The 15304-nt window shown below is 37.7% G+C and overlaps 1 protein-coding gene across 1 annotated transcript in view; it reads left to right on the forward strand.

The window, feature by feature from the left end:
• Positions 1-15304, forward strand: part of Rasa2 (RAS p21 protein activator 2) — a 97156-nt gene that overhangs the window by 15046 nt on the left and 66806 nt on the right. Inside the window, exons 2-4 of the mRNA XM_050157316.1 lie at positions 3352-3469; positions 8101-8204; positions 13422-13516. Coding sequence (XP_050013273.1) covers positions 3352-3469; positions 8101-8204; positions 13422-13516 — 317 coding nt within the window. The remainder of the gene's footprint in view (positions 1-3351; positions 3470-8100; positions 8205-13421; positions 13517-15304) is intronic.

Consider the following 15304-nt stretch of genomic DNA (forward strand, 5'->3'; position numbering starts at 1 on the left):
AATGGAAATCTTCCGTTAAATGAAAAATCCTCCATATAAATGCCATTCATTTAAAGATCATCAGAATTATAAAGTAAGATTAAAAAATGATAATAGCAAAAAATAATAATAGCTAACTGGTGGCACAGGAGTCCCAGCACTTGGGAAGTAGAAGTAGGAGGACCAGGAGTTCATGGTTACCTGTCTATCCCTGGCAAAATAGAAGGTCCAAGGTCAACATGGAAGTCCTTGTCTCAACCTTCCAACACGAACACCAATCGAATAATAAAAGAAAAACATACACACACACACACCATACCATATATATGTTTGTGTGATGAGGGAAAAGTTACATTTTATTCATTGGATAAAACCACTGTCATATAATGTGAAGATATTTTGGCCAACTTGCAGTATATCCTTGAAACAAGAAATGTCTGATTGTCTTAGGGTGTCTATTGCTGTGAAGAGGCACCATGACCATGGCTCCCTTAGAAAGGACAACATTTAATTGTGGTGGCTTACAGTTCAAAGGTTCAGCCCATTATCATCCTGGCAGAACATGACGGTGTGCAGGCAGACATGGTGTTAGAGAGGTAGCTGAGAGTCCTGTATCTTGGAGGCAACAAGCAGTTGACTGAGACACTAGGTGGAATCCTGAGCATAGGAATCCTCAAAGCCTATCCCAACAGTGACAGACTTCCTCCAACACGGCCACACCCACTCTAATAGTGCCACGCCCTTTGGGAGCCATTTTCTTTCAAGCCACTACTCTAGTGAAGTGTTTATTTTGCTCATCTTTGAACCTTTGAAAAAGGTCATCAGACTTTCACAGCAAGTGCTTTCACCCACTGAGCCATGTCAACAGATCCAAGACCTCTTAGTGATTTCCAGGCCAGTGAGGCACCCTGTGCCCAAACAAAACAAACCAAAAAATCCAACAACAAAAAAGTGGGCAGCTCCTAAGGAATGGCTCCTGAAATTGTCTTCTGGATTCCACACTGACTCCACACTTAATGTGCATGTGCTGCCCCTCCCCCTAGGCTCCCAAAAAAGGCTGACTGGAATTCTCAGGAATGACTTCGAGGTCACAGTGGAAAAGGCTGTGGTGTTGCTCAGTAGTACCATGCTTGCTGTTTTAAATCTTGAGCATTAGCAAGTTCTCAGGCTTCATATTGGAGCTGCAAAAACTTCTAACAGAAGTTCAGCCAGTTACAAATGCTCTCAAGGAGACCAAACAGAAAGAATGTGGTAGCAGGATCATCTGATTTAAATGGAAAAGTTCTCTGACAAGTGTCATTTGAGCTGAGACCTGAATGATAAAAATGTACCAGCCATGTAAAGAGAAGAGAGACCCAGGAAGAACTCATAATAAACTTGACAGGGCTGATGAATGGGGAAAAGTGAACACAGGAGAACAAAAGAGGAAGGGGTCAGAAGGAATACTTAGGGCTTTATGATTTAGAGATGAAATTTTATTTTTTACTTTTATTTATTTATGTATTTATTTTTTGGTTTTTTGAGACAGGGTGTCTCTGTAACTTTGGAGCCTGTCCTGGAACTAGTTCTTGTAGACCAGGTAGATGTGAGATTTTATTCTCAGACAGTTGGTATGATTTGGAGCAGAGGAGTGACTGGCTTGAATCTGATGAAAAGATCACTTTTGGTCTGAATTATGGCTATGTGGCAGAACACTTAATCTACCATGCATCTGTTGGGTCTGATCCCCAAAATTGAAAAGAAAAGATCACATCTTTTGGTGAAGAATAGATTGTAGGAGAGTAATAGAAGCAAAGATACCAGTTAAGGTATTGCCATGCTTGTCTGAACATAAAGTCATAGTGCTTGGGTTTGTGTGATACTGGCGAAGGAAAGAAGTAATTGGATTTTAGGTTTTGTCTTTTAAAAGATCTTCTGGATTTGCTAATGAATTGGATGTATAAGGGAGTGGCAGGAAGATGATGAGGGAGAGGGAAATAATTGTAGATCAAGGGAAGAGCTTGTGGAAGAGGAAATAAGATTGTTTTTCTGGAACTTGTTAAATTTGAGATACCTACTGGATATTCAGAGGATGTTTAAGTTTAGCATGGAGGAGAGAAGATCAGGCCTGGGAGCCACTAGCATTAACACTATATGCTACTGGTGTTTATAGAAAAGAAGAGGTATTCTAGAACTGAGCCCCAAGGCAATTGTAGCATTGTAGTGAGAAGGGGGTGAGCAGAGTGGAAGACATGGGAGGAAAGCCAGAAATAATATGTTGTGGAATCCAAGAGGAGGGAGCATGTTAAATGTTCACTCTTAAATGATGTTGCAAGGGTGGATATAGTAAGAAGAGGATTGAACGAGTGGGATTTAGTAAGCCAACATTCATTGACACTGGTGACTCTGATTAAAGTTTCAGTTTCACATTGGCATCAGAAACTGATTATTAGAGCCAAAGAATGGATGGAAAGTGAAAAGGCAGTCTAGAAGTGAAGGCTTGGCAAGAGAGAAGAGGTGGGGATTAAAGATGGTGTTGGATTTCCCTCTGAATGCTGTGAATATGTTTTATTACCATTGGTTAATAAAGAAGCTGCTTCGGCCTATGGCAAGGCAGAATAGAACTAGGCAGGAAAACGAAACTAAATGCAAGGAAAAAGAAGGCCAAGTCAGGAAGACGCCATGCAGCTGCTGAAGGAGAAAGACGCTGGAACCTTATTGGTAGGCCACAGCCTCATGGCAACACACAGATTAACAGAAATGAGTTAATTTAAGATGTAAGAGTTAGCCAGGAATATGCCTAAACTATTGGTCAAGAAGTGTTGTAATTAGTATAGTTTCTGTGTGATTATTCAGATGTGGGTGGCCAGGAGATGAGTGTGCAGTCTCCCTTGGTCTGGGTGGCTGGGAAACCAACGTGTAGTCTCATTTACAGGATGACTATTTGCTTCTGTTTGTTTTAATTGGGAAATGTTATTTATGTGCTGATGAGAGAAATCTGATAGAAAAGAAAATTAATTGCTGATTCAGGAAAAAGGCATTGACTGCAGGGAAATTCTTGAGATGGTACTGGTGGGACAGAATTGAGAGAGTACCTTTTCTCTCCTAGAGGAAGGCTGTAGTGGTGTGTCATGACTCCATGTGTCTATATATGGCTCCTCCCTTCAATCTTTTTTGTTTTTAAGCACTTAGGTTTTTTCTTATAATTAAAAAAATACACTTTGATACAGAGTTCTTGGAAAAGGCTTCCTTTAGACCGCCTTGACTCTCTGACCACTAGTTGCTTTTTTCTCTACTCCGTGTTATGACTTCTTCCAGACTGGATTCATATATAAGCCTTGGGTGATATATATAAAGATATTTAACATCAATTTAAACTTTTTGTGCCAACAGATGAAGCAAAAAATTTATTGCCATATCTTGGACCCAACAAAATGAGAGATTGTTTCTGCACTATAAATTTGGACCAAGAAGAAGTTTATCGTACCCAGGTTGTTGAAAAGTCTTTAAGGTTGGTAGAAAATAAGAAATTACCATTCATTTGATATATATTCATGGGTTTATGTATTTTCCAGATTTTTATCAAGTTGACTTTCTTGAATTAAAACTAATATTTTTATTTAAAGATTTTCTTTTCTATTATGAATTTATTTTTAGAGTTACAGGATGTAAGCATTTGAAGGGGTCTTAAAAACTTTGGGCTCCTTAGCAGTAGCTCTGGCAAGTGGTCATGTGGCATCTGCTTAATAACGTTACAGTCACAAGAATTTCGTGCTTCCTAAGCAGTCTACTTGGTCTTTGAACTGTTCTGACACAGAAAGTGCTTATGTTTAATTGGTTAATGATTATTAAAATGATATTCAGCCATGTACCAAGCACTTGCTCAGTTCTGGGTTCTGTTTACTCGTCTGTCTGTGAGAATGACATCAGTGTAGTGCTTGGTTTCATGTGGCTTTTCATTGCCTTACAAAGTGTTTTTTTTCTTTTGAATTGTCCTAGCTCTGTCTCTTAGATTTTCTGGGGAGCAAATTTAGTGTATCTTTTACATGACACTATTAAATGTTTGAAAATAACTATTGTTAAGACTTTAGTCAGTTCTCTAGATTAAATTTTGCCTATGTATTTGAGTTTTCCTCAAAATGCAGTATTTTATTTCTCCAAAGAATAAATTAGTTCTTAACGTTCACACGAGGTGGAGCTAGAGAGAGGAGGCTTAGCTGGTGAAGTGCTTGATGCACAGATGTGAGGACTGGTGTGCCGCCCCAGCACCCGTGTGAGTAGCAGATGTGAGGACTGGTGTGCCGCCCCAGCACCCGTGTGAGTAGCAGATGTGAGGACTGGTGTGCCGCCCCAGCACCCGTGTGAGTAGCAGGTGGAGGGCTGGTGTGCCGCCCCAGCACCCGTGTGAGTAGCAGATGTGAGGACTGGTGTGCCGCCCCAGCACCCGTGTGAGTAGCAGGTGGAGGACTGGTGTGCCGCCCCAGCACCCGTGTGAGTAGCAGGTGGAGGGCTGGTGTGCCGCCCCAGCACCCGTGTGAGTAGCAGGTGGAGGACTGGTGTGCCGCCCCAGCACCCGTGTGAGTAGCAGGTGCAGTAACTCCCACTTGTAGAACCGTGCTGAGGACATGGAGGTGGGATCCCAGGAACTCACTGGCCAGCCAGTATAGCCAAATTGTTCATCAAGAGACTTTATCTCAAAAACTAAATTGGAAAATGATTGAGAAAGATACCTGATGTCAATCTCTGACCTACACACATCCCTACCCCTGCGTATACACAAGAACAAACAGCCAAATACACACACACACACACACACACACACACACACACACTTGATACATGTTAACTTACTAGTATATTATCAGGGAATTAGCCTTTGGTAGATTGTTTTTATCTTTGAAAGTATCTCAGCAAATTCTTAATTTGCCTCCTCTGCCTTGGTGCAGTGTTTGTAATTCTGATTTAGAATTGTGCTAAAGTCACTTGTCATGACACACGCTTTCAATCCCAGCACTTGGAAGGCAGAGGCAGGCAGATCTCCATTGATTGTGAGAGCTGCCTGGTCTACATAGAAAGTTCCAGGCCAATCAGGGCTACATAGTGAGAGCCTGTCTCTTGTCTCAAAACAAACAACAAAAATCAAAAATCCCACCACCACCACCAAACTGCTAAAAGGATAGTCTTCAGAGACAAAGCAGTTGAGGATTCTGGGGTTGAAACAAGCATGGTTGGTGAATGAACTGTTGTCATAATGTATTTCATTCCATTGGATTTCTGAAATATGTTTTAGTACTGCTTTACCCCCTCTCCTTAACTTACCTGTCTTTTCCTCTGAAGTTTGCCTGTGTCTCCTTTCTGTTTTTTTCTTCTCTTTTCTTTTCTCCGTCTTCCCTTTCTTCTCTCTTTTTTCCTCTGCCCAGGTTGGCCTTGAACTCTTACTCCTGGTACTTCAGCCTCTGAAATGTCTGTGTTATAGGCATACCCCTCTGCATGCCTTTTTGTGTGTTTTGGTTTTTGTGATTTTGAACTCTTCATAAGGAAAGTATTAGATAAAATTAAAGTAGGCGAATATAGAGGCTTAGTCAGTCGGTAAAGGTGTCAGCTGTCAAGTGTGGCATTTTGAATTCAGTACCACAGTCGGAGTTTTTCTGTGTCTCAGATGTTGCTCCCAAATATCCATGCAGAGATTTACTGTTAATTATAAATGCTTGGCTGATAGCTTAGGCTTATTACTAACTAGTTCTTACAACTTAAACTAACCCATTATTTCTATTAATCTATGTGCTGTTCCAAGACCGTGGCTTTTACATGTTCTGCATACCTGCTTTCTTTTCATCTGGCTGATGACTTCTCGCATTCTTTCTTCCCAGCATTCTCTCTGCCCCCCAAATCCTGCCTAACTATCAGCCAATCAGCTTTTTATTAGCAACGAGAGCAATACATATTTACAGTGTACAAAGATTGTTCCATAGCAAGTACCCAGAGCCCACATGCTGAAAAGAGAGAACCAACTCCCACTGGTTGGTTGTTCTCTGACTTCAAAATTGTTCCACCCTCAGAAGAGAATAAAGAGTAGCCCCAAAAGATTGGGAGTAATATACTTCAAAGATTTTGTCATTAGTCATATGTCCATATTGATTTAGAATTTTGAGTTTTTCACATTTGTGCATATAAATTTATACATGTTTTTTATTTACACTTATGAATGATGGAATAGTGTCACTAAAAGGCTGAATAATTTGTCACGTAATGAAGAAAGTTAAAAGAACAGCTGGGATTTGAGACTTGAAATCGTTTCAGTTTCAGTCTGTTACAATTTTATATCATAAAGTAATCAGTGATAAAATTAAATAGTAGTTGTCCATAAGTTGAGTACTTGTAGTTTGTAATATGTAACCCTATATATCAAAATTACCAGAATTAGCTTGTATTTTTTAATCCTTAACCTTTCTGAATTTTTGTGTAATGGAAAATGATGAGATCGGTTTCCTTTATTTCTTTATCCACCTTTAAAAAACAAGAAATCAGTTTGAAAGATAATTTAAAGTTAGCAGTGTAAGTACTGTAGGCAATTCAGAGTATAACTAGTTAGATTATTCTTGGATTCTGAGTGCTTTCTAATTTTTACTTCTAGAATGGGGCAAAACAATATTAAAAACCTTTCCTCTTCTTGATTTTATTATAATCTCAATACTTATATAAGTTGTGACTCAGCTAAAAGTAACTTCATAGTAGGTCTTTCTAACTTTTTCTCCCTCTGAATTTTTTCTTTTTGCTTTTTAGTTTTAGTTTTTAATACTTTTGATTATAAATCAGAAAGTACTGTAGAATTCCCAAAAGAATTTTGTAAGATATTTTGCTTTTAAAGATCTTTAAGTCAAATCAAAACCCTTAATAATGAAGAAATTAAAAAGTGCTTGCCTTAAAAACATTGAGAACTTCATTTTATATACTTAGCCACCTATGTAAAAAGCCAAACACAGTGATGTAATCCAAGACTGAGGGTGTGGAGACAAGAGGATCCCTGGGACTTGCTGGCCAGTCACTATAGCCAAATCAGTAAGCTACAGTTCAGCTAGAAACCCTATACCAAAAAATAAGGTAGAGACAGATGGAGGAAGATGCTCGACTTTAACTGCTGATCTCTATACTCATGTACACATACACACAAAGTATGTGGGAAGGTAGCTCACTCAGCTTGAGGTCCTGAGTTTGGATCCTGAGTATCGTGTAAAAAGCTGTTTGCCATGGTATGAAAATAAGCTGGGGCCTGAAGGAACAGGAAGATCCAGCCTCAGTGAAAGACTCTGTCTTAAAACATAAGGTGGAGACAGATTGAGGAAGACACTCAACATTGATTGATAGTCATACACTCACACCTGCAAACATGTGCACACATATACACACACATAGAAAGAAATATTATCCCTGGGCTAAGATTATAGCTCAATGGTAGAGTACGTGCTTAGCATATGCAAAGCCCCAGGTTCAAGGCCCTAGACTCCCGCACCCCCATAAAACTAGTTGTTTGTGTAAGGTACTAGGGTGGTAACAGTGTTCTATATTTTGATTGGGATGGAAGCTGCACAGGATTGTAAATTTATCCAAAGCCACCAACCTCCATAGATCAGATTTGAATATATAATATACAAATAATTTGGGAAAGATGCTGAAAATATTTAATGTTCAGTATTTGTAATACATTTAAAATATTTTATATAGCATTATCCATTTTAGGTGTTATGTATTATTATGATCAAAACAACTTTATGTAGTTACATTTTTCTAAGATAATAATGTGAATGACTTTGTTCTTGGCTCTCTTTTAGGTCTAATTGGGTCTTCTGTCCACAGGACCTTCTGGAAAGCTATATGTTTAGAATTCTTTTGGCACCTGGGGTCTTTTCACTTCAGCTTGATTTGTACACAATTTGTCTGAAACAGTAATGAGAGTAACTTTGGGGTTTTTGAAGTTCTTCTCTAAAGAATTTTAGTTTATAATTTCATTGATGTTTATTGAAAGTGACATTTGAGTGTGATTTTATTTAACAGTACCATTTTAATAGTAGTAGTAATGGATTATTTAATAGTAATCATAGATGTATGTTATTTGGCATAGTAAGGTTTCTCTTTTCTTTCTAGACCATATTTCAGTGAAGAATTTTATTTTGAGATTCCAAGAACTTTCCAGTATTTGTCGTTTTATGTTTATGATAAGAATGTTTTACAACGAGATCTTCGTATAGGTAGGTACAATATGTTTACATATATGTTTCTTTTTTTCTTCAAGACAGGGTTTCTCGGTGTAGCTCTGGTTGTCCTGGAACTCACTCTGTAGACCAGGCTAGCATTGAACTCACAGAGATTCTCCTGACTGTCTCTTGAGTATTGGGATTATCAAGATAAAATATTTGTAAAATGTGGGTGCTTAGAATGAAACCCAAGTCCTCTGGAGTATTAGTCATTGCTCTGGACTGCTAACCATTTCTTCAACCCTTACCCCTGGTTATCCTCCTTTAAGATCATATTACTGTATTTCCCAGACTGGTTTTGAACTGGTGGGATCAAAGGGTCATTCTACCCCATTTTCTTTAGTAGCTGGTATTACAACATGCACAATTGGATCTGATCTATCACATTTGTATTTGTAGATGTATATATACCTGCACTTTTTCTCATCACTAGAACAAAATAGCTGTCAGAAGGAACATGAGGAAGGAAGGATGTGCTTTGATTTAAAGTTGTGAAAGATTTCATCATAGAGAGAAAGACACAGCAGTGGGGGTGACCCAATCTTTGTCACTGGGAGCATAAAGTGGCCCGCTTCATCCTGGTATTTGACTAGGGGGCAGGGAGAATGGGACAAGAACTAGGGCTCAGATGCCTACACCAGTTACCTATTCATCAGTAAGGCACTAAACCTCCCCAGACAACATTACCTGAGGACCAATGTTAAAATACATGAGTTGTGGGGGAAGATTCCAGAATTGAACCTTAACAATTTGTTAGCTTTTGTCACTTTCACTACTGAATACTTGTTCTTTCCCATAGTTTTAAATTCTTATCTGCCTCAGAGCTTATTGAAAGTTAGCAGATGTTGACTGAGGTTTCTGTCCCACCCGGTCCCACAGTCATTAAGTCCCAAAGAAATACAGAGGTCTACATTAATTATAAACTGACTGACCTAGTAGTTCAGGCTTCTTATTAATTAATTCTTTCTTATATCTTAAATTAGCCCATTATTCCTGTCTATGTTAACCATGTGGCATGGTACCTTTTTCGGCAAAGCAGTTGCATCTTGCTTGCTCTGTGTGTGTGTGTGTGACAACTGGAGACTGACTTTCCTCTCCCAGAATTCTCCTGTTTGCCTGGTTGCCCCACCTATACTTCCTGCCTAGCTACTGGCCAATCAGCGTTTATTTAAAATACAAGAGACAGGGTACAGAGCATTGTCCCACAGCATCCCCCCCTTTTTAAAATAAGAACTCTGAATCAAATCTTTGTTTAGATTTTCTATTAACCATTATCCATAACAACTTCTAACCAACATTCTAAACAAAGACAAATTTTTTAGAACATGGGCGTAGTTTTCCAGGATACTTCATGCTGTTTGGGGGCACTTATAATCTTATAGGGACCAAGAGAAAATTTAGAATTACGACCTTCTCTGGACTGAACAAAAGTACCTGGGAGCAAATGAGGCAGGATTCAGGTATAAACGTCCCCAGTGAACATTGATAAGGCGTTATCAGAAGGTAGTTAAAGGGATAGGAGAGCTTAATATCTATCACATAATATGAGATCTTTCAGTGTCAGAGAGGTAAAGTAAGGATTGGAAAGAAGCTGTTGGTTATTAGCAGCATTCGAGAGTAACTGATAACTAACTGCATGCTGCCAGGGTGCTGTGTTTTCATTGGCCCTTTACATATCGTGTAGTCCTCATGTAGTATTTCTTGACAAGGCCTTTATTATTCATTTTACATAAATAATAGTGGTTTACCAAAGTTGCCTTTGCTGTTTGCTTTATTTTTTTTTAATTTATTTTAAAGTAAAAATCACCAGGCATGGAAGTTCACATTTGTACCAAGAGATTAAGGCAGGAGGATTGCTTCGAGTTGAGGATATCTTGGGTTACAGAGTAAGACTTCCATCTAGAAAAAAAAAACAGACAAATATTTCTTTAAAAAAGCAGTTAGGAGTCGGGCGATGGTGGCGCACGCCTTTAATCTCAGCACTCTGGAAGCAGAGGCAGGCGGATCTCTGGGAGTTTGAGACCAGAGCTAGTTCCAGGACAGGCTCCAAAGCCACAGAGAAACCCTGTCTCGGGAGGGGGGGAGCAATTAGTAGCAAGGCAGTGGTGGCTCATGCCTTTAATCCCCATCACTCGGGAGACAAAGGCATATCTGAGTTCAGGCCAGCCTGGTCTACAGAGCAAATTACAGTACGGCCAAGGCTACATAGAAACAAAAATGGGGGGGGGGGGCGGTTCGGAAGAATGAGAAGAAGATAATTTGCTTCTGAAATGTTGTCCTTATGGGGCTGATTGCCTTTTGGGAAGTCACGTGTATCAGGTGTATTTCCTGTGATCTGAAAGATGTAGTAGAAGAGATAAATTTCTGTGTAGCTTTTAGGCACGTGTTTTGTTAAATAGGTTTAAGTTGAGGCAACATGGAACATGAATCACTGTAACAGTACCAGTGTGATTTATATTATGAGGACATGAATTGCTCAAAGCAATAAAGTTCCAAATAAAAAACTTAAAACTCTCCCTTTTATAGTACTTGCTGTGTATGTGTACATCTGCATAATTCTAGCTTATAACACAAAGATTTTTTTTTGACATCCCCTGGACTCTTATTGTTTTCTAACACAAAGATTTTTATCTTTATATTAGATTTCACTCAAGATATTTTTAAAACATCATAGATTTAAAGTTTTATGTACTTTAAGTTTTCTGTGTTAAATTGATGAATTTTCAGTAGGTCTCCTTTGAGTAGTAGTATTACAACAGTTGCCATTCTATTAAAAATCTAATTGTATATCTTAATTTTTTTCTTTAAATTATATATATATCTTTAGTTTGAGTTTTAAGTTGTAAGTATGGAGATAAGCTTATAAAACTAATATGTTAAAAAGTTAGGTAACAACTTTATTAAGGTGTAAGTCACATACCTTAAAATTTCTTGTTTTAAAGTGTGTATTATAGGGAGCTGGAGAGAAGACTCAGCAGTTAGAAGCACTGATTGCTCGTCTAGAGGGCCCAGGTTCAATTCCCAGCACCCACATGGCAACTTACAACTTTAACTCCAGTTGTAGGGGATCTGACACCCTCACATAGATATATGTGTAGTTAAAACACAAATGCATATAAATTAAAAAATAAATTGTTATTTAAAAAGTGTGCATTATATTTAAAACTTATTTTTAATGACTCAGAGAAAATAATTTTATATATCATACATATATCAATATATATACATATATATATGAGAAAGAACAAAACATGTTAAAAAAATGATAAGATTTTGGAAGTTCTGGGTGAATAAAAAAATAGAAGTTTTTTATACTGTTCTTGACAACTTTTTTCCAAATTTGAAAATCTTTTTGGGGATGGGGGTGGGGGCAAAGTCTCTCTATATAGCCCTGACTGTCCTGGAACTCATTATGTAGACCAGGCTGGCCTTTAACTCACAGTGATCCCCCTGCCTCTGCTTCCTGAGTGCTGGGATTATCAAGATAAAATATTTGTAAAATGAGAAAAGTGAGAAAAGCTTGCACTGTTTGTTAATATATCCTGCAGTTGTATGATTACCATCTATTTCCAGAAAAAAACTTTAAACATAAGTTTTCCTGTGTTTATTTTTCTATCTTCCTTTTCATTTGCTATTCCAAAATTTATACTTCTACTCATAAAAGTTCACCATTTTCTTAGTGTTTTCAACTGTTGAGCTAAAAATAGGTATGTTACAAGCAAAAGGACATAACATGTAGTTGAGGTACTTAAAAGGAAAGTAGTTTTCTTAAAAGAAATTTTTTTAGGTACTTTGATATTTTGTCTGCGTGTATGTCTGTGTGAGGTGAGAGTATTGGATCCACTAGAACTGGGTTTGCAGGCAGTTGTGAGCTGCCATGTGGGTGTTGGAAATTGAGGGTATTACCTTTGGACTGGTAACCGGTGTTTTAATTGCTGAGTTATCTCTCCATCCCCAAGTAGTTACTTTTTAGAAAAGGAAAAAGTGCATTTGTTTTAAACTATAACATATCTCCTTTGTTGGAGCTGTGTACATCTTTGAATTGTCAGTCATATGCAGAGCTATGACTGAGGAAGGAGATGCTTTGCACCAGCATGGCAAATACTTCATTTGAAAATTATTTCTTTTCTGCTGCGTTATTCATGAAAGATTATCTTTCCTTGGGAGATAGCTGTCTTAATTTTTAAAATATATGAATATATAATTGAAGCAGTATAATCAGTTTAATAATGTTTTGATAAAATGAAATTTTAATAAGATAGTTTTTGAGGTCCTTTTTATTAATAGGTGATATTATTTTCCTTTGTTGTAATTGCAACATATAACCTCTTTCTAAATGCAAATATAACTGCTCAAAATTAGCCAGCACATTTACTTCATTCACGGTGTTGCAGAACCTGGGAAATTATATTGCACTGCCATTTATATTTTGTTTTTATCCTGAATGTACTAGTAAAATATTAATTTGAGTAAGAGTTAAACTATATTAAAGTTCAACTCAGATTTTCCTTCCTTCCTTCCTTCCTTCCTTCCTTCCGTCCGTCCGTCCGTCCGTCCGTCTTTCTTTTTTCTTCTTTCCTTTCTTTTGTTTTTCTGGTATTTTGAGACAGTTTCCCTTTGTAGTCTAGACTGGCCTCAAATTTACAGAGCTCCCTCTGCCTCCTGAGTGCTGGGATTATGGCTATTTTTCTAATCCCGATTCAGACCCATAAAAGGGTCTACCAATGAACAAACAAAAATAAGACGAGGAAAGTACATTGTAGAAATAGGTTTTTAAATTCTGTACTCACAGCCAGGCAGTGGTTGTCCATGCCTTTAATCCCAGCACTTGGGAGGCAGAGGCAGGTGGATCTCTGTGAGTTTGAGACCAGCCTGGTCTACAAAGAGAGTTTGAGGACATTAAGGACTGTTACTCAGAGAAACCCTATCTCCAATAAATAAATTAAATAAATAAATAAAATCTGTAATTCCAGCACCCAGAAGGCTAAAGCAGGAGGATCACCATGAATTCAAGTCTATATTGGGCTATATAATAAGTACCAGGATAGCTAGGGCTACATAGCAACATCCTATTTCAGAGAAAGGGTGGTGGTGGATTTTTATATCAACATATTCAAGTCTAAAGTATTTTCCACAAAGTATATAATACTGCTAATGGGCCATTAGGTTGTATAAAATATGTTTTCTTATCGTCTTATTAATTTTCTGTAGGAAAAGTAGCCATCAAAAAAGAAGACTTGTGTAATCACAGTGGTAAAGAAACTTGGTTTTCACTGCAGCCTGTTGACTCGAACTCAGAAGTTCAGGTAAGTTAAAACCTGCAAGAGACTGTGACATAAAGAAAATGAATGAAATCCAACTAATTATACTAGTTTATACTGTTAGAATTTGTTATACCTTATTTTAAGTTCTAATACCACACATTACAGCCCTTCAAGCAATAGAGAGCTGAAGGAAGTGGCTTTTCCATGCAGATATAAAAATAAGGCGTGAATGCTGAGATAGCTCACTAGGTAAAGGTGTTTGCCGCCAAGCCCAGCGACCTGAGTTCAATCCCTAGATCCCTGTAGAGGTGAACAGAGAGAACCAGCTCTCACCTCTGACCTCCATACATGTTCATGGCACCTGTACACATAAATACACATGTACATACACGTATCATAGAGGACTAACCACAAAATAATAAAAGTCTAACAGACATTTAAAGGTCGTCATGAGCAAAGTACAATATATACATAGTTAGAAATGCCACAGTGATATCCATTAAAAAGTACAGTTGATGTGCATTGATAATTATAAGAAAAAATAGTGTGTATATACATAGTTTAGTAGTTTCGTTTGTTTGTCTTTGAGGCAGGGTCTCTCTATGTAGCCCTGGCTGTCTGTAACACAGTATGTAGCCTAGGCTGGCCTAGAACTCATAGAGGTCCACCTGCCTCTGCCTTCCAGTGCTGAGATAAAAGGTGTGTGCTACCACACTCAGCAAGAGGATATTTCGTTTATTTTTGAGACCCAGTAGCAAATTACTGCATTTTTAAAAGGTGAAACATTTTAAAGGAAAAGTTGTTTTATTAACTCTAACCTTTAGGGGAATACATGGAAATCTGATTTTATTCATTCTTATCTGGATGCTTTTATTCCATTTCTAATGAACTAGACTTGGAAAAAGTGTTACTTTTTTTTTTGACAGTTTGAGTGGTGTTTATTTGAGATAAAGGGAAGAAAGAATGATAGAGTGAAACAGAGATGGAGGTGGGGGGGGGAGTAGCCAGAAAATGTTACTTTTTGAAACCATTGGGGGGGGGGATCTCTGCAATGCACAGCCTTTATTCCTACCTCCCCCTTCCTGTTCACTTTTTATTTGAAAGGTAGAATTATTATTAATAGTTTCTTTCCTCTTCCCAAAATCAAAATCTGTATGTGAACAGAAATGTACATTGAAGTTTCTAGAAAGCTTGAGTTTCTACGATTTAGAAAATACTTCTAAGGGAATCTTTTTTTTTTGTAACCCTATTTATTAAATACAGTAATGATTGTAAAACCGTTTCTAAGATCATAACTGCAATCAGGAGTCCTTCTCCTATGGAGGCTATAATTTGCCACTAGGACTCAAACAGATGTTTAACACAAGGGGGAAAAAAACATACCCACAGATACTTTCCAAATAAAGTGTGTCTCCATTTCCTCATAACCTTTCATGCAGTCTCTGTGATTCAATTTTCAAAAAGAATAAGTATTGTTTGTTGAAATTCCTTAAGTACAAAATATAGCCAAGTTCTTTTTGTTTTATCTATTGTACCCCATTTTAATATTCATTCTTTGCATCTGACCATAAGTATTGTTCAGATCCTAATAGTACAGCTTGGTCAGTGACCCAGGTGAGAAGCAATGTGAAGAAGTAGAATGGACTGAAATTAGCAACCAGAAGACCTTTACTGGGTGTTTTTATATGGTTATTTTAATGACCTTTAGCTTCATTTCTGTAAAATGAGAATAAAACTCACCACTTTGGCTCATATGGCATGAGAAGAATACTTTAAAACTATTAGTTTTGAACTGTGTTGTAGTTCAATTGGTAGAGTGTTTGACTGTCA

The sequence above is a fragment of the Alexandromys fortis genome, unplaced genomic scaffold, assembly GCF_014885135.2.
Source record: "Alexandromys fortis isolate MF-2015 unplaced genomic scaffold, M_Fortis_MF-2015_v1.1 scaffold_85, whole genome shotgun sequence".
Taxonomy (NCBI): domain Eukaryota; kingdom Metazoa; phylum Chordata; class Mammalia; order Rodentia; family Cricetidae; genus Alexandromys; species Alexandromys fortis.